Genomic DNA, 25,173 nt, shown 5'->3' with positions numbered 1-25,173 from the left:
AGAGAGATGTTTACTACCCCTTTATTTGCATAGACTTCTCTCATGTTTTTTTCTTTAAGAAAACCGCCTTCATTGTTGGAAAATATTTAAGTAGCAAAACAGCAGAAAAAGGCATGCTACAGTTTTTTGTTTTTTTTCAGCTTCGGTGAGAGTCTTATTATCTTAAGAAATAACAGTTAGCAGCTCAGATTCATTAGCAGAGCTAAATTTAAGCCCCATTTGACAGGCTGCCTGGAAAACATTTTGTTTTGCTGTCTGTGGGCTTTAATTAAGATGTGTTCAATTTCAGTCCTCTCAGTCTAGCCCTCCCCCCTCCCCAACTTGCTGTGTCACAGACGGGCGATCAGACACTTTTAGATGGTCCGGCCCATGACTTTGACCTTCTGCGCAGTCCAGCGTTCCCTGGGGAACCGTTCAACTCATGAGGTCTGATTTCACACTTCCAGGATGCCTCAGCTCTCTTAACAATGACAGGGAGACAAAGCCCTTTAGAGCAGGCCGCATGGGGACTTGTTTAAATTGGAAACCAGAGAGGAGTCAAGGAACAAGGTTATGGGCTACAGAATAGTGCTTTTAATAAAGAGCTCACAGCTCTGGCTCAGCTCAAAGAGGTCTACCTCTGTACAATTAATTGAGCCATTTATCTGGAGCATCTTAGGCCTCTACTTTCTCACAGAATTGCGTGGTAAATATCAGCTAAGAAGCAAATGAGATATGCATGAAATGAATTTTAACACTTTGATTACTGTGCCTCCAGTCTTCATTAAAAGTAAATTTATTTGTATTTCTGACCTCATTATCAGTAGGCTGCCTGCATTTTTATTGGTTCCTGTGATTTCCAGCTTGAGTATGTCATGAAGGTGTATTTTATACAGAGATTTGGATTTATTGTTCTTGGTATTTTCCCTGAATATTATGGGTGTATTCAGAGAAAGAAAGTGAAAAGGTAGCTGCACAGAAAAAGGCAAGCCTGTTCTTTGAAAGTTTTATATACAGTTGGAGAAATGCCAAGCACATGTACATAACATATACATAATATTGTCCTTTAAAAAATTAATTTTTTGTGGGTTGCTCAAGCAAATTGCGTAAGACATATGCAATTGTTGCTTGAGTGGCCCTCAGAATACAGTAGGTCTGGAAGAAGTGGTCATGTTGCTTCTTTTATAGAATTGTAGCAGTGGGAATTTTTAAATTAAGAATTGCCACTTACTTAAATTGCCATTATCACATTCAATAACATTGATTATATCTGGTAAGTGCAGCCTTAGATTTTATAATATTATTAAAAATATGTTTTGGAAAAAGAGAAAATATATATCCTTTAAACTCTACATAGTTCCATTAAAAGTATTGTAATACATAAAATATAGTGGAAGTCCTTCATATTTGTAAATTATCAAGGGTAAAATTATTTATCAAATAAAAGGGGTTATGTGTGGATGTCATTCTTAATTTTTGAACTTTTACTATCTTAAAATTATATTGCTTGAAACAAAATCCTACATCTTACACAAAACGTATTGAAAATTGCCCCAGCAAAGTAAGCTTTATTTCCATTATATAATTTAATGTTCTCCCTGTTTGCTTTCTAATAATTAAGCTTGTAGAGAAGACTTTTAAGTAGGTAGTATTCTTTGAGAAGAAATTTCATCCAATTTATAGTGCATCAAAAATATCCAATAGTTGCCCGGCTGGATGTGGCTCAGTGGTTGAGCGTTGGCCTAGGATCCAGAAGATCGTGGTTCAATTCTCAGTCAGGGCACATGCCCAGGTTGAGGGCTTGATCCCCAGTTGGGGGTGTGCAGGAGGCAGCTGATCAATGATGGCTCTCTTATCATTGATGTTTCTCTCTCTCTCTCTCTCTTTCTCTCTCTCTCCCTCTCCCTTCTTCTCTCTGAAATCAATAAAGATATATATATCCAACACCTGACATTCTTAAATATACCTAATTTAGAAGACAACATCACACACATACATGTTAAATATCTAAATACTACATAGATCTCTTTCCTAAGAACAAGACTAACCAAAGAAGCAAATTATTGATTTTCATTCTTTTATGTCACTGCATAGATATAAAAGTTGCTTTAACTTTGTAATTGCATTTTTGAAAATCATAATCTAATTCTAGAAATGCAGAAGTGTCCTAAAACCAAATATTTGATATCAAATATTTGTGAAAAGAGGAATTAGAATGATAATTTAACACAAAGACTGGTGAGGCCTGAGTATGTACTAGTGTTTTACAGGGAATTGCAGAAATCATGTGTGATTCATATGCAGGTCACATGGTTGGAAGATACTGCTCTGGAAGAATAGGTAGGATGACAAAAGAGATTGATAATTGGGTTTGATATGCTCTAGAGGTGAAGGACTATGGGCTGAGAAAGTGGTGGTTTCACTATCAATGGGAAATGAGGGGAGGAGAAATACTATAAAATAATTAATTGATGTCTGTGGAACTAAGATTACAAAATGATCCTTTGAGTAAAGAAATAGTGAATTGCTGATTTGGTTTAGAGTGCTGGCTCCAGGATTTCACTCAGTGCTTGAAGAAATGTTTTCAGAGTCGATAACCTTTGTTTAAAATTAAACTATGATTTATATTTTGTTACATTATGATATAGTGTAAATAAACGATGCATCTCCTAGAGTTGGATTTGGAAAATGCTGCAGACAAAGCATCTGAAAAAAAAATCTTACTACACTAACATTTGGGTTATATGAGAACATAGTTAGATGCGTAAATGACTAAACAGTCAAGCCCAAAGAGTGATTATATTAAAGGGTTGATATCAATGGCGATGCCAAGCAGAGGAATACAGGGAATCTGTCCTTGGTTTAACCTGTTTAACCTATTTACTAATGACTTTGAGGAGATAATTGACTGCTTCTTTATCAAACTTGCTAGGAGAGAGAGTTAATTCATTTGATATGAAACCAATCTATATACGTATATTATATATATAGTATGTCTATATATATAAAAGTGTATAAGAGGCTAAGTTCAGACTGAAATAAATAGGCTTAGCTCAACAAAATGAGCATTAGAAAGTACAAATGAATATAGTCAATAATATTGCTATAAGTTTACATAGTGATAGATAATTATTAGAATTAGTTGGGTGATCACATCGTAAGGTATAAAAATGTTGAATTACTATATTGTATACCTTAAACTAATATAACCAATATAAAATTGTATACTAACTATACTTAAATAAAAGAATAAATTTAAAAATGCAAATCAAAGTCTTAACTGGGTACGAAACAGTGATGTATTATTTTAACAGTAGGAAATATAGAAAACATTTTAGGGTTTGAATTGAGTTTAAACTCCATGAGAATGAATTATACATGCATCAATTTTGTTACACTGAATAAAAAGAAAATGTTGAGAATGATACATCTGGACTCATCAGATGCACTGTGGTATGAATTCAGTTTAGGAAGCTCTTCTTTAAAGAAGGATATTGACAAGCTAACCAGAATAAAAGCTCGATTGGGATATCTGGTGTTTAAAGTCAAGTCTATTGAGAATAGTTCAAGGAAAATGACTAATAATAATAATAATAAATAATATTTATTGAACGCTTATCACATGTCAGACTTATTACTACCCCAAACTTGGTAAACGGTTTATCACAATTAATCTCAAAACTCAATTAAATACTGTTGTTATCTCCATTTTACCAATTAGAAAACTGAGGTGTGGAGAGGTTAAGTAGCTTGTCTACATTAGCATGCTGGGAAGACACTGTGACAACTCTTTACATTATTCCTGCTTGCAGTCTGCAGCAGCAAAATAGACTCCACATGCTCAGTTAACTGAGTTCTAATGTCCAGTCTTAGTATATCTGATTGGTACAACCTAAATTACATCTGAAACCCCAGCTGCAAGAAAGTTAGAAATGTCACTTTGGCCTTTCTAGTTCTGAAAGAGATGCTAGAAGGTAGTTAGAATAGATGCTCAGCAAGGCATCCACACTATCTAGTACAGGAGAGCAGGTAATGAACATTAATCAGATGCTAAGTGACAGATGCTGTGCCTCTACTTTATGCCAACTAATTTATTTAAACTTAAAAGTCACCACAGTGAGAAAATCATAGAATAAACAAGAGCTACAGAGGCATAGTTTTGCACAATGTAAAGAAGCATTTCTCAAAAATTATAATTGCCAAAAAAATACATCAAAATATTCCTGTGGAGGCGTTGATTTCCTCATCACTGTTGAAGCAGAACCTGTATGACCTCATGGTTGCAGAGAGATTCAAACCCTGGATGAGCTTTTGAACTTGGCCCTTAAGGCTGCTCTCCCAGCCCTCAGAATCTGAGATCTTGCCAAGATGAATAACAGACTCCTGAATGAGTAGATATTATGTAGAAGAGAAATAAAAAGACAAAGAGATCATTCTAAAGACAAAGGCTTGACTGATGACAATTTTCGGTTTTATTGCTTGAAATATAAAAAAGATTTAATCACTTGATATACTACTTAATTTTTTTAACTCTAAAGAATTTTATTCCACTGCAAAAGATATCTCTTGAGCTAATTAATTTACTAATAGGGAGGATTATCTGAAACCTCATGCTTTTCTGTGGAGCGTCTAATTGAATATATATTTACTATAGGTCCTAAAGTATCTACCAGAGCTTGTAAAGACAGAGGAGCTTGTAATATATTTTTATACTCGTTTTAGACCAGACAACTTTTGTATTCCTAATCCTGTCACAAATCACTTGCATGTAGTTTTTATATTAAATATTAATTGAAAATAAAGTATTCAAACATTTTTATCGTAATTTATCTAGACTCTTTAAAGCTTAGACATAATTTCTTCATGGCCTCTCCTCAATTTTATAGATCCCATAGTCTTCCTTTTCTTACTTTTCCAATTTCTTATCTGTCTCATCGTATTTCTTACTCTCTTGTCATAAATTTCAAACTTCCCAGCATATGATTCAATTCTAGGACTCAAGAATGCATCTCGTTACACACAATAATATAAATACTTTTTTGCATCTAATTCTAGATTCCATGGGAAATAAACTCATATTTACATGAAGCTTTATCTCCATTGCTCTTTGTGATGGTTCTCAAAGTGCAGCCCAGGAACCTCTGGGGATCCCCAAGACCCTTTCAAGGTTCTACGAAGTCATAACTATTTTCATACTAAGACTAAGATGTTATTTGCTTTTTTTCACCCTCATTCTCTTATGAGTATACAATAGAATTTTCAAAGGTTGCATAATATTTGATCACTCTGATGTTAACATGTCATGAATGTATTATTGTGATTTTTGAATACATAATTAGTAGTTTTACATGTTCTCATTTTTAATTTCTAAAATAGTAAATTTTGATAGATATAGCCTATGTAAACAAAAGCCTTTTGAGACCCTCAATAAGTTTTAAGAGTTCCTAAAGACCAAAATGATGAAGAACTGCTGCTGTAGAGCAATGCTTTTCAGTGGTGGGAGGGCAGAATTGTCCCCGTGGGCATTTTAGAGATTTGTGGGGAAAGTTAATTACTACAATGATTGGGAGTCTTACTGGTATTTGATGGCAAGGCTTTGGGGATGCTAAATGTCCTACAAAGCATTAGACAATCTTCAATAATGAAAACTGTCCCATGTCCTACATGACTAAATATGAACATTGAAATAGGTTTAAATTCTGTTTCATGATTATCTGAGCCTAGATTACATCCTGAAATACATATTATTTACACAAGCCTTGCAAATAGTAGCCATTTTACACAGTAAACACCAAAGACCTCAGGGTTGCCTCCAAGGCATGTTATGCTCATGTTCCCCAAATAACTTCTTTGGAATGTCCTCCCATTCTTCCCATTGCTCACCGAGCCCCGTTACCAGGGGCCTTGAGCAGCCAGGCTTTGGACCGGCTCTTCCCTCTGCCTGGAACACTTCTCTCTAGATATCCTCTTGAGTACTCCTTCACTTCCTTCAGTTCTTTGCTCAGACCTCACCTTCTAATTGAGGCCTATTCCAACCACCCTAGTTAAATTTATAAACTATGCCCTTTCCCAACTCTTCAAACCCTTTATCCTATTTTATTTTTTCTGTTTTGCATGGACATGCATGACTCTCTAACATTTAGCATAATCTACTTATATTTATTCTCTTTCTCTTCCCTCGCCACTGTAAGTAAACACCAAGAAACCAGACACATTTCCTTTTTTCAAAATTGATTTTTAGAGAGAGAAGAAGGAGGTGAGAGAGAGAGAAGCATTGATGTAAGAGAAAAAGATGGATTGGCTGCCTCCCAAACCCACAGGGATTGAACCGTAACCTTTTGGTCCATGGGACCAGGCTCCAACCCAGCCACCTGGCCAGGGCCAGAGACCTTTCCCTTTTTGTTTGTATGGCCAGGCACAATAGACACTCAATAAACACTTGTTAAATAAATCAACATATAGTTTTACTATAAACAGCTTTTTATTTTGTCCTTATAATAGCATTAAGGCATTCTATTAAATATTGAAATCATATATGGGTTAGTTTTATTTTATTTCATAATAATGAGGAGGGCATTACAAAATCTTCATTATGAAAAAGATGTATTAGATCTAGTGGGCCAACAGCCACAACTCTAGGGGGTCAATTTTCCTGCCACAATAAAACCTGCTCATGATTTAGTGAGAAAAGAGAAACCCTATTATTGTTATTCTCTCTCTGAATCAGATCCAGTGGGAACCTAGGAAGAGTATCAGTCAATGTAATTCTACCAATCAGATGTTTAAAATATGTTTAGGTTAGTCAGTTTAAAAAGCTAAAGTTAAAGCCCCCACTCCAGTGATAAGGGGAGGACTGGAAGATGTCTCCAACATACATTGCTTTTTGTTCTGGTGGACCCTATGGAATTTCCTCAACTATAACATTGTTATATGTTATAGTTGAAATTCCGGCTTGTAGAAAGGACAGATAGCAACCTTGATTATAATTTTTTTTTAAATCAAAGTATAGCTATTTCAAACTGTGGCAACTAAAGAAATTAAACTAGAGAGCTTAATTTGTGCAAGATAGGCCCAAAATAAAAGGCCCCCATGGGTATGAATTGTGTTTATAGAGACATGGCAACAAAGAGGTGGCCACTGGGTTCCCCCACCCAACGCATACACATTTTTGTAACACATCACATCCTCCAGCAGACTGTGCTACTTGTCAGCAGCAAAATGACCTTGGACAAAGCCCACCACTGATGGATCAGGATTAACTTTCTATTCTGGGAGTAAGACTATCATTCAGTATCTTTTGAGTGACTTTAATGCTCAAACCAGTAGTTTGCACAAACTGAAGTCATTCACTTGCCCATAAAACAGGTAGCAAGCGAGCAGGGGTGGTACAGACTTTCCCGCAGTTCTTTATAAATATGTCAGTGTTCTGACCTCAAAGATCAAGGGCGAAACAGTGAGAGAGAATTAGCGAATCCATGCACCTCATTTAATCCTCAGTGCTGAACTGAAGATTGCCAGAAAGGGTGCCCATTGGAGACATTACTGACATTTGTTTTTATTGTTGCAGAAATGGCTTTTCACTGTAAAAAGAATTTAGGTAATAAAGGATATGCTTTAAAATCTCTTATAGATTTAGTTTTATGCGTTAGGGTTAAAAAAGTCTCTTTCCAATTTTAATTCCCTTCGAAGTCCCCCCCCCATAAAAATCTATAGAAAAAAAATAGCCCTTAGTATTTAACTACATTATGTATAAATGCATCAGTCCTCATAATATTTTAAATACCTTTTGAGTGACTTTATTTTATTTTATAATCTATTTTATAGTAGATATTCAACACACATCTAGATTTTTGCATTATAGAGACCCTATTAAAAGGAAACACAAATAGATTTAAGCTAAATATCTCTGATCACAAATTATTAGTGTTCTTTTTATATAATTGTCTTGCACTTCTAAAATTGCTAGCGATAGAGATATGTGATCACCACAGATTACCAGGGTCATCTCCAGTGGGGAAAAGTCTTCCCTTCCTTTTCCCCTTCCTGTTCTAGAGTTAAAGCATGATGTGCTTCCTTCTCATGGCTGACATTTGTTTTTATTGTTTTTATTGTTCCATTTTTTATTGTTCACTTACCTTTATCTCAGTGCTTACAGCCCTGCATTATAATTGCGTATTTACATGTCGATCATGCCCACTAAATTGTACATGCCTTGAGAGCTGGGCTATGTCTTAGTCATACTTATAATTCTGGGGTGAGAGGAGCAGACACTCAGTAAGTAATTAATGCTTCAAAAGGTATTCCTATGTCTTCCTAGAAAATTGTCAACATGGAAAATTAGCACGTTCCCAAGGACAGCTAAGAGTCTCCTCCAGCGGTCATGGCGCCAATGCAGGCAGCCCACCGCCCCCTCACCCAGCCTTGCGGCCATTCCTATTCTGCGCCCAAACCGAAAGCTCCAGCTTTGCGTGCTGCAAAGGGCGGGAATAGGCACTTTTTTGCTACCATGGTGGACGTTAGGGAAGATCCAGTTGGTACTCACAGGGCTGCTTTAGTCTTATGACAGGGATGAGTGAGATGGAAGCGAGATTATATAATCTGCTCCCATACACTTAGGCTCTTTTGCACCCCTAGCCACACTGCATTGAATGAAAACGCTACAGGGCGTGGCACGCGCTCTCTAGAGCTTTGCAGAGTCTAATGCACTTTATAGGCCTCAACACTCCATCCTGTAGTCAAACTCACTCCTCAGATACTATCAGCAAGCGACGCAGCACAGCACACGGCTAACTGGAGCGATAAAAGGATGAAAGGAAAGAGTAATTAAGGAGATAATGAATGGTTAAGTCCATCACTGATATTTCTATGATTGTTTTCATTTGTTTAAGTGGCACATAATCGGGGCTGCAAAATTTAGGAACTGAAAAGCCAGTCATTTAAAGCATCATTTAGCAAACATTAATTGTGTGTAGCCACTTCTTTAAAATAAAACTACAGTGTATGCTTTTTAGTTGTAAGTTTATAGAACTCAGTATTGTACATTTACTACTATTTTGGTTGAAATTGCTGTTAATATTTATTGCCTTTGAATCATGCAGAAGGATACTTTCTAAATTAGTCAAAAATAACACACTGTGTAATGACCTGATCTTGGCATTCATTACAGATACCTGTAAAAAGATAATTTTTATATGGAAAAGATAAATAGAAATTAATTTAAAATTGCCTGCTTTTCCTCTTTGTTGGATTTTAGATATCCAGTCTATGGACTTTGTTGAATACATCTTGACCTTGGGGAAAAAACGCAGGCCTGGCTAAGCTCAATGAATTGTTTTTTATCTCCAAATAATAGCATCAGGCATAATAGGTTGTTCAATATTGACATCTCTAAATCCTATTAATTTTACCTTCAAAATATATCCAGAATCTAACTACTTTCTACCACCTGGATTACTGCAATAGCCTCCTGACACTTCTCCCTAACTCTTTGATTGCCCTCTCTTACCTATTCTCCAAATAGCTGTCATCAGATAACATTGAATGTCAGCTCAGTTCTTTCCAAAAGCTTCCCCTTCCACTTAGAGTGATAAACACATCCTACAGAGGCCTGCCAACCTCCGTGCACTTCTGACTATGGCATCCATCGCTCTCCCCACCTCAGTCCATTCCTCCAGTCACACTGGCCTCCTGGATATTCCTAGAAACATCAGACACAGTCACCTCTCTGACCTTTCCATGACCTGTTCCTCCAGGTAACCCAAGGCTCACTCCCTGCCTCCTTCATTCCTTCGCCCACATCACTTTGTCTATGAGACCTTCTTTGGCAGCCCCTTTATTAAAAATTGCATGTACATACCAGCACTCCACATCACCCTTCCCATTTTTATTTTTCTCCATAGTACTTACCACTTTCTAAAGCACTCTAAAATGTTATTCATTATCTGCCTTTTTTCTCAATGTAAATTCCATTAATTCAGTGTTGTTATTTTTTAATTGTTTTATGCACTTATATCTCCTCAACACATAGAATACTGCCTGATACATGATAAGGAATAAGTATTTGTTGAATGAATGAATCTATGATAATAATTACTAAGATACTTCATAGTTATCGGGAAAGGTCTTGCCTCGTGACTTTCATTTAAATATATTTCATTGATGGGAACATGGACCATATGGATAGATCAAGGGCTCTGAAGGTCGGATAGATCTGGGTTTAAATAACAGCTCCACTATTTACAACCTATGACCTGCTGAGTTACAGAATCTGCTAGCCTCAGTTTCCTAGTGTGTAAAATTGGGACAGTAAAAGTTCCTTTCTCATAGAGTAGTCATAAAATCTTCAAGCAAATGAACATAAAATATAATGTTGGGCTTATAATAATATACAACTCAGTAAATGTTTGCAATTATTATAATAAATATTATAATTGCCCTTTATTTGTTATATTTTGTAAAATATTTTACAAATATTTACTTTTTACCAGGAGATTTAACTTAAGATGTGAATTGTTTTCTGTTATTTTTGTACTTTAAAGCACATTTTGATGGTTTAAATATTTCTGCTTGAAAAGGCATTACTTAAAGCTCTTATTTATTGATGTCCTGCTAGTGTGCCAGACATTCTGCTAGTTGAATTATCTATGCAAATAGCTATTACTGTCACTACTTTCTACAGAAGGGAACAGGCCCAGAATCATGGAGTGAGTGTTCAATCCCAGTTTGCACAGCCTCTGAAATTTAGGCCTTTCCCCCCAGACCACTGGCCTCTCACTTTGAACTTCAGTGCCTTGCCCAGCACTTTTGGAAGTACATGGAGTATTTGAGGATTTGAAAGGTGTGGTGTAGCTCAAGTGAGGGGCTGAAAAGATCTTGAGATTGAAGATGAGGCTGAAAGACTATATCCCATGCCATACAATGTAGGTTTTAACCTATGGGCTCTGGGAAGACATCAAGGTATTAAATTTGAGAACCAGGCTTCTGAGAAGTACAAAATGGCAGAATTGTCAAGGATTGTTCATGTCACTGACCACAGTTCAGCCTTTAATAAGACTGCAAGCACACTGAGAATAATGGATTTTGGATTGGGGAAAATTGGTATAAATTAAAGCCATGTTAAATAGGAGTTTGGTCTGTCTTAGGCAAAGACTCTTCTTTAAAAAAATTAAGTACCATGACATTCCACACAGTGTCTAATACAGTGTTCTCTTAAAAATTACATTATTTACCCATTTCAAGTTATAAGTTCAAATAGGACAATGTTTTGACAACAATGTTAAGCCACTGGAATTTAGAATAGCAAAATGACTGAGAAGTGGCTTCAGAGGGTGCTCAAACTGTTATTTTGGTCTCTAATACTTTATCACCTTTATTCCAATAGAAAAGAGCGACTGAGAGAGTTAAGTAATGTGATGATAAATGACTAATATTGTTTTTCCCTAGGAATGGTCAACTAAGAAAATGTGAACAGGCACTGCCTCATGGGCATAGGCTTTGATAAATGTATTGGTTTCTTAAGATATGGGGAGTGTTAAACATAATGGATTTTGTTTCTTTAGGATCTTTCAGCCAATCACTGGCTCCAGATCTCTTTTTGTCAGCAAATAAAAATACAGTAACAAAAAAGGTGGTGATTTAAGAGACTTTCCATGGGGTAAATTAAAAGAATTGGAGACTTTGTACACAATTGAATATAACTCCTGGGGGGCGAAATCAAATAAAGATTTTCATCCACTGCTTGTAGATGTTTAAAGTACACCCCCACCCCTGCCCATACCTATTGGTCTCCGGAGTTAGTTCTTGTGTTTTGCTTTTGAAGAGGTGGTACAGTTTTGAACAAATCTATTTCACATTGGCGATCGCTTGAGGGGAAGTAAAACCAAGTCAGTTGAAACAGAATAGTAACTGAAGTAAAGCAAATGAAAATGGGGAAACAAGAATACCAAAAAGTGCTATCTTTATATAGTCTTTTCCCCCCCTGCATTAAGATTAATATGAATGTATGAGAAAAATTAAAAGGAGATCCAAGAAAGAGTATGGGAGTTACACTTGTCTTTTAAGTATGTGCTTCCCAAGCTAATCATTTAATCTAAAGTCTTGTCTAAAGTGAAGTAGTTACTCTTTTGACAAGGAATTCTATCATAAATATGGCTTTAATGTTCTTCTCGTTGTTATAGTAGATATGTTTTATCTCTCCAACACTTTTATAAACTATTTGAGGTTGTGGTTTATCTTCTCTGTTCTTTTGTTTATACCGTAGTATCCAGCACAAAGCTAAGTGGAAAGGAGATACTTAATATGAGCCTTAAAAATAAGTAAGGTTTTGAGAACTGTTTGAATGGAATTTTTATGCTTATATGTGAAGTATATGGGAGAAAATAAAGTTGTTCATGTGGCAAATAAAACTTATTACAATGTGTTCTAATGAACAAAAGATTCTTTTTCGAATACTGTTTTCCATGGTGTGTGAGTTATAAGTGAGGATGGTAGCAGGTAGGGCAAGGGCAATGAAGGTGGGGAATAAAGATAACACACATCCTAAGCCACAGGTAAAATTCATACCAGACCTAGAAGACTCTCAGTCCTCTATTCTTTATTGAAAATTACTCCCAAGACCAAAAATTGAGAAGACTACCATAATGTTAAAGTATGCAATTATCCTGGGGTATATGAGGCCACTGAACTAACACACGCATGTTAAATCTCTTTTTTAATATAAAATTAATAAATTAAATTAAAGGTGAGTCAAAGTTTGTACAGCTCATTTTAAGAATTACAATATGGAAAGTAAATACACTGCTGTGTAGGAATACATAGCTTATCTGTCACTGATAGCTAATGAATTCTTTCCTATTAAAATTTAATTGAAAATCTTCAATGATATTTAAGCTTTCACAGAAGTGCAAACTACTGTGACTACAATTCACAATGCATTTAAAACAATTATTCTTTATCATTAAAGTTAATAATATTCACATTAACCTCTTATGTAGTCTAAATCAATATTGTAGTTTAAAATATATGACCTCTGGACAGCTTTGTCCAAATATTGATTTCATTGTCATTTGTATAAGGTATCAAACAAATTACATGCTGCAGTAATATCATTAATGCTGCCCCCATAGAGCCTCTGACTTTATGGGTTCTTATAATACAGGACGTGACATTACAAAATATTGAGGACATCACAAAATGTAATTGCTGAATGGACGAGATTTGACTGGAAAAACAGAGTTGCTGTAAACAGATAACTTCCAAAACCTTTACTCTCAGTGGACAAAAAAAATAAAATAAAAATACTGCTCTTTAACATGTAGACTGATTGTTGAGGTTAAGTTTCAAATGACAGAATTTTTTCTGCCTCAGATGGCCTAATTTGCCTTTTTGTGATGCCTCAGATATTTCAGAAGAGAATCTTAAGTCAGATTAAAATGTCGTAATTCTGCAATATAAGAGTTTTCCCAATATCAACTTGTTTAGGAATGTCCGTTACAAGTTACTAGTTAGTCAGATGAGTTGGAAAATATATGGATAAAAACAAAGGGACTGAACCTTTCAAACTGTCACTATAGGAATAAATAAAAACTGTTAGGGATGGATATGCATTACATTCTCCCTCATAATTAGCTGTTATATTATTATTTTGTCAAAAATTACAAGTTGAAATATTGGCTATATAATTTCTTTTCCTTTTTTAAAATTTTCTGGCTCTAAATTTCAATAAATCACAATGATTAACATCATCCAGTTATAGTTAACTCTCTATTTTGATGTTTTAAATTTTTTTAATTGTACTTCACTTTTTGTTTTCTATAACATTGTTTTTAAAAAGAGATGTTGTCGTGATTATGCCAATCTGAACTGTGGGTGCTATTTATACTAAAAAGGTTCCCCCCGACTCTCTTGTAGGTAAAAGTGACCCTTTCTGCGTAGTTGAACTGAACAATGATAGACTGCTAACACATACCGTCTACAAAAATCTCAATCCTGAATGGAACAAAGTCTTCACATTGTAAGTAGTCATTACCTTGAGCTCATTTCAAAAATGGTGCTAAATGATATTTACTTTTGAGATTTTTGTGTGTGCGTTTATTCTTAACTGGCTAAGAGCTCAGTGCACCCGAGCTGCCTTGGTTAGCAACAGTGAATATCACAATCGCATCACCTTCCTGACGGTGAGACCTGGGGAACGGGTATATGCCGTTTCTCTCTGTTTTCACAGATGTTTTTTTAAACTGTGCTTTCTATATGATTTGCCTAAGGATTTTGCTCACATTAAATAAATTGCCACGCTGCTTCTTCCTTTTCTGCTTCCCATGGACATTCTCCCCGATCGCACTGACACCAAATAGGACAAAGCTCTGTTTGTTCCATCGCTCAAACCAGCAAGCAATCGGCCTCCAGTTCGGCAGATGCTTTAGTTTTGGTTTGCTGCACTTTAGCACAATAAGAATATTAAGTATTGTCCTAGGGACCAAAACACCCTATGAGTTGATTTTCCTTTTGTTTTAAAAAGTTTATAAACCATTTTGATCATGCACTATAAAAGCTGCCAGTGCTACGCTATAGTATCCCTGAAGTTCATTGTTTTATTTTGGTGTGTTTTTTTTTTTTTTTTTTTTAAACTGGGCTTTAGTAACGAACTCTGAACAAAGGAAAACTCCAAACAGAAGTGCTTCTTACAAGTTTTCTAACAGTTTTTTTTTTTTTTTTTTGTATTTGAAAAACTACTAAATTCCTTACTAATTTCTTATAATGTCTCTGCTTAAGAGCCAGTAACTAATCAAATTCAATTATCTGACCAATTTATCTTTAAGGAATTCCACATTTTTATAAAAGATGAAAGCCCTGGTCGGGAGACTTGCAGTCCTAAGAAGGTTGTGGAGAGTGTTTTTCTCTGGAATGCATAATTGAATGAATAGGTTTGATTATTATCAAAGCCATTAATTGATTGTGCCCCGATAAAGCCTTTTCTCACACGTGGTTGCAGTCTTTCAGTAACGAATATATTCATTTTTGTCTTCTCTTAATTCATGTTTTCTCAGTAAACAGTTTGATCAAAGAATAAATGCTGTCAACAATTGGGGCTTATTTTTCCAGAAACAAAAATATGAAGAGCTTGCACGATTGTTTATTAACATATGTTGTCTTTGGAACATAATGGAACACTACTTAATTTCTAAATCCTAGGGTGGTACAGTAGCTATCAGTGTTACATTTTCTCCATTCTATTTTCTGTGTTAGTTAATTTTTACGATAAACCCAACAGAAAGAACTCAATGTTTCATGAGAGCGGTAAACAAAAAGACGTCCTATTATAAGAAAAAACAGAATTATATTAAGTATATTATGACTCTTGCTAATATCAAACCTGGTGTTGTTTTATGTGGGGTAATAGGAAGGTAGAAATTATTGTGATAATGAGGAGAAGGAAAAGCCTAAAAAATATCAGTGCCACTTTTTGGTGGTTTGGTTTTTTTATAATAATTTATTCTGTGCCCATCCAGATGGAAAATTATATTTCATTAAAAAATTATAACTTGAAATTATGATGGTGTTCAAAGTTCCAGATAATAGAACCATCACTGTAGTCTACTAAGGTGCATTGTGGGAAATTCTGTCAGATACCAAGCTACCTTGTGTTTGTGTGTATGCAAATAGCATACGTAAAAACACATCCACACAAAATCAGTTGGAGCTATCTAAATTTCCAAAAGCATTTTAATTTTTGTTCTCCGCTGATGAAGTCTTTTTTTCATGTATGTTTATTATGCAGCAACATTAAAGATATCCATTCAGTTCTTGAAGTGACAGTTTATGATGAAGATCGGGATCGAAGCGCTGACTTTCTGGGCAAAGTTGCTATACCATTGCTATCTGTAAGTTTTATTCACCTGACACCCTGCCCTGGGTTGCTTTTGCTCAAGGAGAAAAAAAAAACCACCTCAGCTCTATATCTGTCATTTCTCAACCAAGGTCTGTAATAAGAACACTAAAAATTTTAACATACTCAATTCACGGCCATGTTGAATCCCATGATAGTTAATTTTTCCTGACAGACTTGATCCTGGTAATGAACAGGTACTTGTCAGAATTGCCACAGTTGTTTTGGGTTCTCTGTCAGTTTCAGCAGCTGGGGGTCAAAGGTCAGCGAGGGAGTGTATTCAGTGGAGACTGTGAGACAGACGGCTGTCATGTCCTTTTCCCGCAGATTCAAAATGGTGAACAGAAAGCCTACGTCTTGAAAAACAAGCAGCTGACAGGGCCAACAAAGGGGGTCATCTATCTTGAAATAGATGTGATTTTTAATGCTGTAAGTCTTAACTTTGGCTTTTTTGTACTGCTAAAGAGTTCAGTTTCATGAAAGCTTTTGTTCCTGATTTGTAGAGAATTTCTGTCATTCCTCATTTTCTCTAAACCTTGATGCGTCCCGGAGAGCACGCTCCTGCCACTGCCTGGCACACCCACACTCTGCCGCGGCTGGCGGCGGCTCCGGCCGGGCCCGGCCGCTGCCTGCCTGCCTGCGTGAGCCACGGAGGGGCATGCCTGTGCCACTGTACACATTTATATTTTATGAGCACAGCAGCCAGGTCTTTGAAACTTTAGAAACGATTGCAAATCGAACTGCATGAAAAACTTGTAAACATTTGTTATATATTAATCCATAACAGACACATATGTTGATGTATAGGTGAAAGCCAGCTTACGAACATTAATACCCAAAGAACAGAAGTACATTGAAGAGGAAAACAGACTCTCTAAACAGGTAAAAAGCAAGGAAAGATTAATCCCTCGGGGAAGACCTGATTATATCTGTAAAACATCTAGCTAAATTCAAATAAACTTTGGAGATGTGGAGGTGGGGAAGACAATGAAATATTTGATCATCTAGTTATGTGAAATGGCTCTTTCTTTTTTCTTTCTTTTTCTCTCTTCCCTTCCTTTCCTTAAATGATCAAACAGGGACAATACCAAATTAATAAATTGGATGGGGGTGGTCAAAAAAGAAAGGGGATACTGTAGACGCTGCATAGAGTGGATATGTATTCATGCTTTAGCAAAAGAATGATCATTTTGAACATAAAATACAATTTGATTGCCATGGAATGTGTAAATGAGATCCCTAAAAGCTGAGGTTCAAATATATGTCCAGACCACCCACAGGTATGATGCAGGTGTGTGTAAAGCGAGCCCAGCATAAAGCTCTTCCCTCTAATCCACAAGAGAGGGGGCTCCATCTTTTAAGGGGAACCTTCTTAATTAGATTTTGACTATGATCTTTTCGAAGTGAACTTTTATTGACATTTTCAGCTAAGAAAATAGAAAATCAGGAACTCTGATTTTTCTGTCATGAAGAAATTTTAAATTAGGCTTGATAGCTTGTAATTAGACTTATTGTTCTAAATTAGGTTTGAATCAATTTAAGAAAGAGTACTAAGCGACCCCTTTAAAAAATGTTTACTTCTAATTAGCACAGCTAAAATAAAATGTATTTGATATGTCTAAAAGTTTATAGAATGTATTGGTGTGGGTTAAAATACTTAATAATTTTTTGTGCTATTAGAAGGCTAAAAAGATTTTTATTTTTAATCCAATCAATTCACCATAAACAGTGGGATCTTAGGTTGTTTAAAGAATGTGTATGAGTTACAAATGCAATATCTATCTAAACAGAATACAGATTACATTTTTCCACAATTATAGATAAAATTAATAAAAAGAGCTCTTAAAGGAAGTAATCAGGGGCCAAGAAGAAAAACAAGTGGGGAGACTTCTAAATTTGACTGAAAGGAATTTGAATTTGAATAACTTATTAAAGCTGGTATGCATGTACTTGCATTTATAGTTACACATATATATTTTTTCCATATGACCTCAGTAAACTTTACATTGCTACTTCTTTAAAATACTAGATCAGCATTGAAGTATATTTGGAAGTAACAACATATTAACCTGCAGACATATTATTCTAATTATTAACATAGCTGTAGATAATTTTTTTAACCACATCTAGTGTATGGGCTGTTCTTTTTATAGTTGAAGTCACGCCTTAGTTTTAAATTTTTAATTTCAATTATATCAATTCTCATACACATTTCTCAGTAAAAGAGTTTGTAAAGTACTTGGTTACCATAAATTTTTCCCTAACTACAAAATTATGAGAAAATGCAGGTTAAATTTATTGTGGGAAAGAGAAAGGTAGAGACAGAAAGAAGGGAAGGGAAAGAGAGAAAAAATAAGAATATGATAGTAAGAAAGGAAGAATCCTACTAAAATGGTAGAAAAAATGTTTTCTATAATAAAGTAATCCTTGGCAGGTTTTTCTCTAAGGCCCTAAATAAAGTTAAAAAATATATTTAAGGTTTGCAGTAAGTAGCAAAAAATGTTTTTAATCCTTTGTAGGTTTTTTTTCCTTCTGAACAAGGTAAGTCCAACCTATCTGATAATATTATTTAAAGAAATATATTTAGCTAAGAAATTGCTCTTATAATTCAGTTTCTTCCACTTCCTCCAGAGATACTTCTTTTCCTTCAACTCATCAGCTAAACTGCTTGGTATATTCTTACAACTTTATTAACTTTCTGAATCCTTTTTAAATCACAGTAAGCTTGAAGAATTTTACAGCATATCTGATGGCTTTTAGTCCTGCAAATTCTAATACTATTTCATCTTCATTATAGCTGCTTCTAAGAAACTTCATCAGAACGAAGCGTTGTGTCATGGTGCTTATAAATGCTGCATACTACGTTAACAGTTGCTTTGATTGGGACTCGCCCCCAAGGAGCCTTGCTGCTTTTGTGGTATGATCACACTGTATTACTTACATTGTTATTCAGTAAATTCAGTAATCATAGCTGTGTGTTTCTGTGGCTATAGTAACAGTTATGTTGATGTGGCCATTTTAAAACTCCTATTTTAAGACTTTACTGGACAGATTTGCCGTGGGCAGAACCTGATGGATTGTTCAAGGTCTGAGTCCAAGAACACAGCCCCCCCCTCCCCCAGACTTCCGGACCGCAAGACATCTCCGCCACCAATGTATAATATTCTCCATGACAGCTAAAAAGTAAAATGTTATATATTGTATAATCCCAAATCCCAATAGCAAAGCCAAGAGAAGTCCTTTGTGTTAAAAAAAATAATAATAATAGAATCTTGACCATCCTCATTTTCATTATATTCACTCTATAGATATTTTTTTCAAAATATGAAAATCATTGACAGTAGAATGCTAGCTGGTAATACTTTAATATGTGAATCAATTGGAAGTGGATGTGACCTATTTAAGCGGCATTTTATTATTTCTGAGATTTCCAGTTTTTAAAAAGGCACCGGTGAGAATTTGATAGATCCAAATAGTCCTCTAACAATGTTCATCTTGTAGCCTTTTACTTTGGTTATTTAAAAACTGCTGAGGAGACCAATTTGCTAAAGCCAGAAAATCCCAAAGAATTCTTCCCTCTGAGCTTTAGCTGGAATTTTCTGCTTTCACATTATTTTTGCTTGTTCAGGATTTCAGTCTGAAGTTTAAGTGAAGTCCTTCATTTGGAATCCTTTATTTTATTGTCATATTTGTTAGAATCTGAGTACCTTACTCTTCCTTATCGTTGCCAGTTTAGTAGAATATGACTTTATTATGGGGTTTACCTAAAGAGCCTTAATTATAGTAACAAATCAACATTTTAGTATTACATTCAAATGAGTGTGTGCACATCTGTTTAGTGCTTTGAGCTCTGCCCTCCTTTCAGGCCTTGTATGGGACTTTCATTAATGCCTGAGCACATGGAACAAAGAGTTGTATGTCCCTTTATGTTGTAAGTTACCAGAAAGTTGGGCAGCCTGCTTCCCATAGGCATGTTGTTGTCGTCTTAAAGAAAGAGATCGTCATCATCATTAAGTTTTAGAAAGGAAACTCTGCCTCTTTCAATATTCTTTTATTTAGTTCTTTCATATATTAAGTACATGGGGGGTACTGTTAAGCAAACTTTATCATGATTTTTCACTATCATAGAGGCATTTGGATGTTAATAAGGAAAAAATGATACTGAGATTCTTTGTATATTTATGCCATCACGTCGAAGTTCCGTGGAGCTTTATCAGAGGCACAATGATGTTCTACCAAAAAGATTAAGCTGCCGTCTTTGACTCACTCTTCCAGAGTCATTCTACACAGATGTCTGCAAAACTTGAAAACAGAGAAATCTACATAATTATATAATTTGTTCAGGAACATTCATTTTTAACACTTGAGCATTACAACGTGTTTTGTAAGTCTTCATAAAATTCACCTGGCTTCTGGATGTCACTCATGTGAAGTGAATTCAAGATGGCAGACTTTGTTCAAAATTTTTCTGATTTAAAAAAAAAAACCAGCCACGGAAATTCTGAGAAACTTAGGGATCTACTTGATAATACTTGAGTGATTTCACTGTAAGAGGGTCAAGGTTCACTGGGTAAGAAATGTAATATCTCTGTTCGCTGGTGGCCAGTTTCTAACAGGCTCAGTGCCGTGAAACAAGCCGAATGTGAGATGCTTGCGAAAGGGAGGGAGGGCACGGTAAAGGGAGAAGGGACTGCTGACCCTGATGGTGAAAAGGGGCCACAAACTAATATGTGAACCCAGGTTAAGAGTACTTCTGAGAAGAAACAATGATGTTAACTGTTTCACTGAAAGAAAGAAAAAATGCTGAATTACATTCAGTTGAATGTGATGAAAACAACAAATGAAAAAACCAAACTTCACACTTATCTAGACCTGAACAGATAGTTCCATGAAAATGGGAACCCTGCCATTTTCACCTGTACTCCACCATCACCTATGGGGCATCTAGCACTTAGTTGGCTCCCAATATAAACGGCTGTTTAAATTAATCAACCAACCAATGAACCAGTATGAAAATGTTTCTTATGTGGAGAAACTCTTTATTCAATGATGCCAGATTAATAAGGGTTTGCTCTAATAGAGCTAGTTATTAAATGATGATAGACATAGCTTAATGCGGTCGTAGCAATTTTCCCTAGACCTTCTATTTACATTCTAAACTATTTTATAATCTATCAATCATCTATTTTAACCTCAGATTAAATTCTGTTACAAAATTCTTAATATAACAATGACAACTAATATTTATTAAGAATTTATGAGTCAGGGAACTGTTTTACAGGCACTAATGCAAGAAAGTGTTTTTCATGCATTAATCAATTTAATATTCCCAGCAACCTTATTATGCAGCAGATACTATTATTTTCCAATATACAGAGGAAGAAACTGAGGCACAGAGAAGTTAACCAACTTGGCCAAAGTCACACAGCAGATATTATTTTCTTTCTAAAAGAACTTTTAAATATGTACCGTGTAATCTTAGTATCATAACTATTCAGAAAAAAACAAAAACCTGTTGTAGGATTTTTATTTATCTTATAGATATTAAATGATATGAGTACTTAAAAATGAAATGTTTCAAAGATACCACTGCATAACCAGAGCCTTTTTAGGCCAGTTTATTGAAGAGAGTTGCTTTCCTTTCGGAGAGGAGTATGAGCAGCACCCCATTGTTACAAACATATTGTTCCCATCATTCCCTGTGGCTGAATCATGAGTCTATTATTATAATATTGGTTCCACTTGGCCCACTTTTTCATAAATGCAGCTGCCTCATGGAGCATGTGCATTTGTACCATTATGTGGCTTGGTTTTAGGCCCAGATCAGTAAACTTTATAATGTTTAAGTGCCTTTTTTCTGTTCTGATTTATTTTTATTTTCTAATTTACTATCCAAAAATAAATGTAGAATAATGAAATCAAAACGGAAAAAACTAATTTTTTGTCCTAATGTCAAGCAAAGTGGAGAGAATGAGAAATGCAGGGTTAGAGATGCTCTGGCCTCTTTTGTACTAAACCTACGTGCTGTGGGGAAGATTCAAAGCCAGCCAACGATGTTAGAAGCTGAAATCGGCCTAGAAGGTGATGGATAAAATAAAAGCAAACACGTTCCTCGGAATGTCCTTGTTTTTGTGCTGTGAATTAGGTTTTTAAATTTTACTATGAATATTATCTGCCTGAGAGTGAACGCAGATGGATGTGGTGCAGGAGGCCCAGCTCATCTTTGGGAATTATCTATTGTAGACGTGGAAATGTCTCATAAATTGGGCCTAATTTTCATCAGGCTCTTGACCAGACATTTGTGTTCTTATGGATGTCAGTGGGTGCAACATGGGGGAAAAAAGAGTGCACATTCTCTCTTTCTTTCTAGTACTGTCATTTCTCACTGTAATGAGCACAAAAATAATTGGACAACTGAGCTATCAGTAAAAGGACACACTTCAGTGTGCGTCAAAGAATTATTTTACAGGACAAACTTTAATCTTTAAATGTGATTGTAGATAATTTGTGGTACCATCTGTCCATTTGGAATTGTTTTAGCCTTTTCTGTCATTATACAGTAAGTGCCGCTGTGTTTAACATTAACATTTGATATTTTACACATTTAATTTCTGTTCTGCTGTGTGGTCCTTGGGGAACAGAGTGCTAGTGCTACATGAGAGAGACAAAGTATTGATCAGTTAACATTTCAGCTACATTTATGTATGTCGCAAAATTAATGAAAATGCCAGACAAAAATGTCAGAGTGCACAAAAAGGTAGAATTTAAATTTGGTAGTTTAATGAAAAGTTTAAGATGTGCATTATCAAAAATGTCCTCTTGCCTTTAAAGTACAGTTCCTAACAGAATAACTACAGGGAGACACATATTTTACTTAGAGGAACAATGAACATGAATTATGAAGGGATGTCAACTGCTCAAAGTATCTTGTGCTCCAAAACGGCATGTTTGAATGCTTGACTGTTACTCATAAAATACATTTGCTTCTGTCCCTATCTGGAGGGCTCCTGGCTTCATCCCTCTGTACGACCAGCCAAGGAGGCAGGCTTCCTACTGAGATGCTCTCTCTAGGTTTTCCTTGGTTTTCTTGTGTTCCTTTTGTGTCGAAACTGAGAATTCCCTCTACAGCAATTCATCGAGGCCACTCTGGTTCATTACTCGTGCCTTTATGGGTCCTTTTCAAATGCCTGGTTTTCCTTTGCTTCCAGATAATTTGTGCTCCACCTTCATTCAATCCCCATTTTAGTAAAGGGATCACACTCGGGACAACAGCTACTTTCAGAAAAGCTGGGCTGTTATGCAGGAAAAGAGAAAAAAACAGAGATGATGTATGCAAAGAATGACACGAGGCAGCTCTGCGTAGCTAAATGATAAAAAAGAAAATTAAAATGGAGGGAGCACAAGTAGAGGAGGAGGAACTGAGTTGCAGAGGCGATGGGATATAATACCACATTCTGAGACAATAGGCTCTCAAGGACGCCTTATCAAGCACTTCCTGTGTAGAAAGCCTGCTGCTATTAAACAACATATGGATTTTTTCTAAAAGTTATTACAAACAATAAGGACATTTGTTCCTTACAAACAATAAGGAAATATCAATGTGAAAACAAAGGCATGTCTATGTCATCTGTAGTTCCAGTCTTAGCAGTCATATTACTGAGCAATATAGGGTGATTGTACGGCATATGGAAGGGGACTCTAGGTTTCCAACAGAAATTTCTGTTTAAAAAATTTTAGAAACATCAATAATACCACACCAACAAAATTATGCTTCAAGTTCATGGCAATTTTCAAATGATTATATAGAAGCTTTTTTTGTAGTTGTTAATGCTGCAGTTTTATTTTAGGGTTAGTGGAAAAATTGGAAATGTTCCAGATTTAATTTTTGTTGCTTTCCTGCAGTAGCAAAATAGAAAGACCTCTGAAAATCAAAGAAACAAGTAATAAAGCAAAATCTTCTCTAACTGTTGGTCCTACCCCTGTATTCTTGATTTTTCTTAAAGTTATGTAAATCTAAACTTCTAGGCCTCCTTCATTTATGCTTTCCTCTGATATAAACACTTGCTACATTTACTAAACAATACTTCCAAGTTGATGTACACAAATTTTAAAGGTACTTTAAACATTGCCTTTACAAATGTGTGAGGAAAGAAGAAAGCCTATATAGAATTTCACCGATTTAGAAGATGGTATGCTTCCAAAGTGGCCTAAAATTTCTTTTACAAAGTCAAATATTATTAACATCTAAAAGATTCTAGTACTACAATTTTTTTCAGTAAATATTGTTTGCCCAGTTCATATAGACATGCTGGCACATCAAGTTGATACTCAAAATATACATTTTCCTTAAATTTATGTGAATTAGAATAATTTTTTCAAACATTGGCCTATGAAAAAGTAGGTTTTCTAAATTGGTGCCTTTCACAAAGCACTGCATATACATTCTTACAACTGCATCTAAAACCACAATTTGAAAGCAAATTTAGTTTTAGGATTGATCACAATTAGCTAATATCAGCCCTGAATCAGGAAATGTAGCAAATCAGATACTAATGGAACTAAGCATTTTGACTAGATTTCTCATCCTTCTCAAGGAGTGAAGTTCTAGTTGAGTTTGGGAGGCCTGTTTAATGTATAGCCTTTTTGTTTTGTTTTTGTAGTTGCTATATATACAGATATAGCACTTCCTCAAATCACTACTTAGTTCTCCTTAAATGACACCCATGCACTTTTTTTGGTTTATTTTAATAGATGTCAGCAAAAGGGTTTCCTGCTCTTTGGAGGGAGATAATCACATAAGCCACAGAGTATACTAATCTCTGAAAAGCTTATTCCTCCTAAATTTTATTTTATAGTTATAATAATAAGAATTTAATTCTTTTAGTACATCACACACATTCTGTTATCTCTATTTTCCCTCCTTTGTCCTCTAAAGCAGGAAGCAGGAAGATGCTATAAGCTGGGGACATTTTCTTCCATGGATGATTTGGGGAAGATAAAACTATTTCACTTTTTCTCAGGCATAGTGCTGTTGTGCTATGTTAAAATCAAACATAAACCACAGATATCACCAAAATAACTATGATACGATAGTGAATCCAGGAATTAGCCTTCTCATGAGCCTTAATGGTATCTGCAATGAAGTTTGGGGTGAGGGGTACAGCAATGCCTGAGTGTAGTCCCCTTCTTGCTTCATGGCTGCAGTCCCATTTCACCTCTAGCAGCCTGCTTGTATTACTTATCAGGTAGTTTCAGCCTCAAAACCTTTATGAGACTTTTTAAAAATATGGTGTGTGGTCCAGATTTTTTAT

At 35.4% G+C, this 25,173-nt stretch overlaps 1 protein-coding gene across 7 annotated transcripts in view; it reads left to right on the top strand.

Moving 5' to 3' along the window:
* The window catches only part of MCTP1 (multiple C2 and transmembrane domain containing 1), a 418,524-nt gene that overhangs the window by 257,447 nt on the left and 135,904 nt on the right, over nucleotides 1-25,173 (top strand). For all 7 annotated transcript variants that reach the window (XM_087815449.1, XM_087815455.1, XM_087815454.1 and 4 more), the window contains 5 exons: nucleotides 13,888-13,990; nucleotides 15,755-15,857; nucleotides 16,190-16,291; nucleotides 16,670-16,744; nucleotides 18,660-18,779. In XM_087815449.1, coding sequence (XP_087671575.1) covers nucleotides 13,888-13,990; nucleotides 15,755-15,857; nucleotides 16,190-16,291; nucleotides 16,670-16,744; nucleotides 18,660-18,779 — 503 coding nt within the window. The remainder of the gene's footprint in view (nucleotides 1-13,887; nucleotides 13,991-15,754; nucleotides 15,858-16,189; nucleotides 16,292-16,669; nucleotides 16,745-18,659; nucleotides 18,780-25,173) is intronic.

This window comes from Miniopterus natalensis, chromosome 3, assembly GCF_054644295.1.
Source record: "Miniopterus natalensis isolate mMinNat1 chromosome 3, mMinNat1.hap1, whole genome shotgun sequence".
Classification (NCBI taxonomy): domain Eukaryota; kingdom Metazoa; phylum Chordata; class Mammalia; order Chiroptera; family Miniopteridae; genus Miniopterus; species Miniopterus natalensis.
Note: the sequence above shows the minus strand (reverse complement) of the source record. Positions and strands in the feature narration are given on the sequence as shown.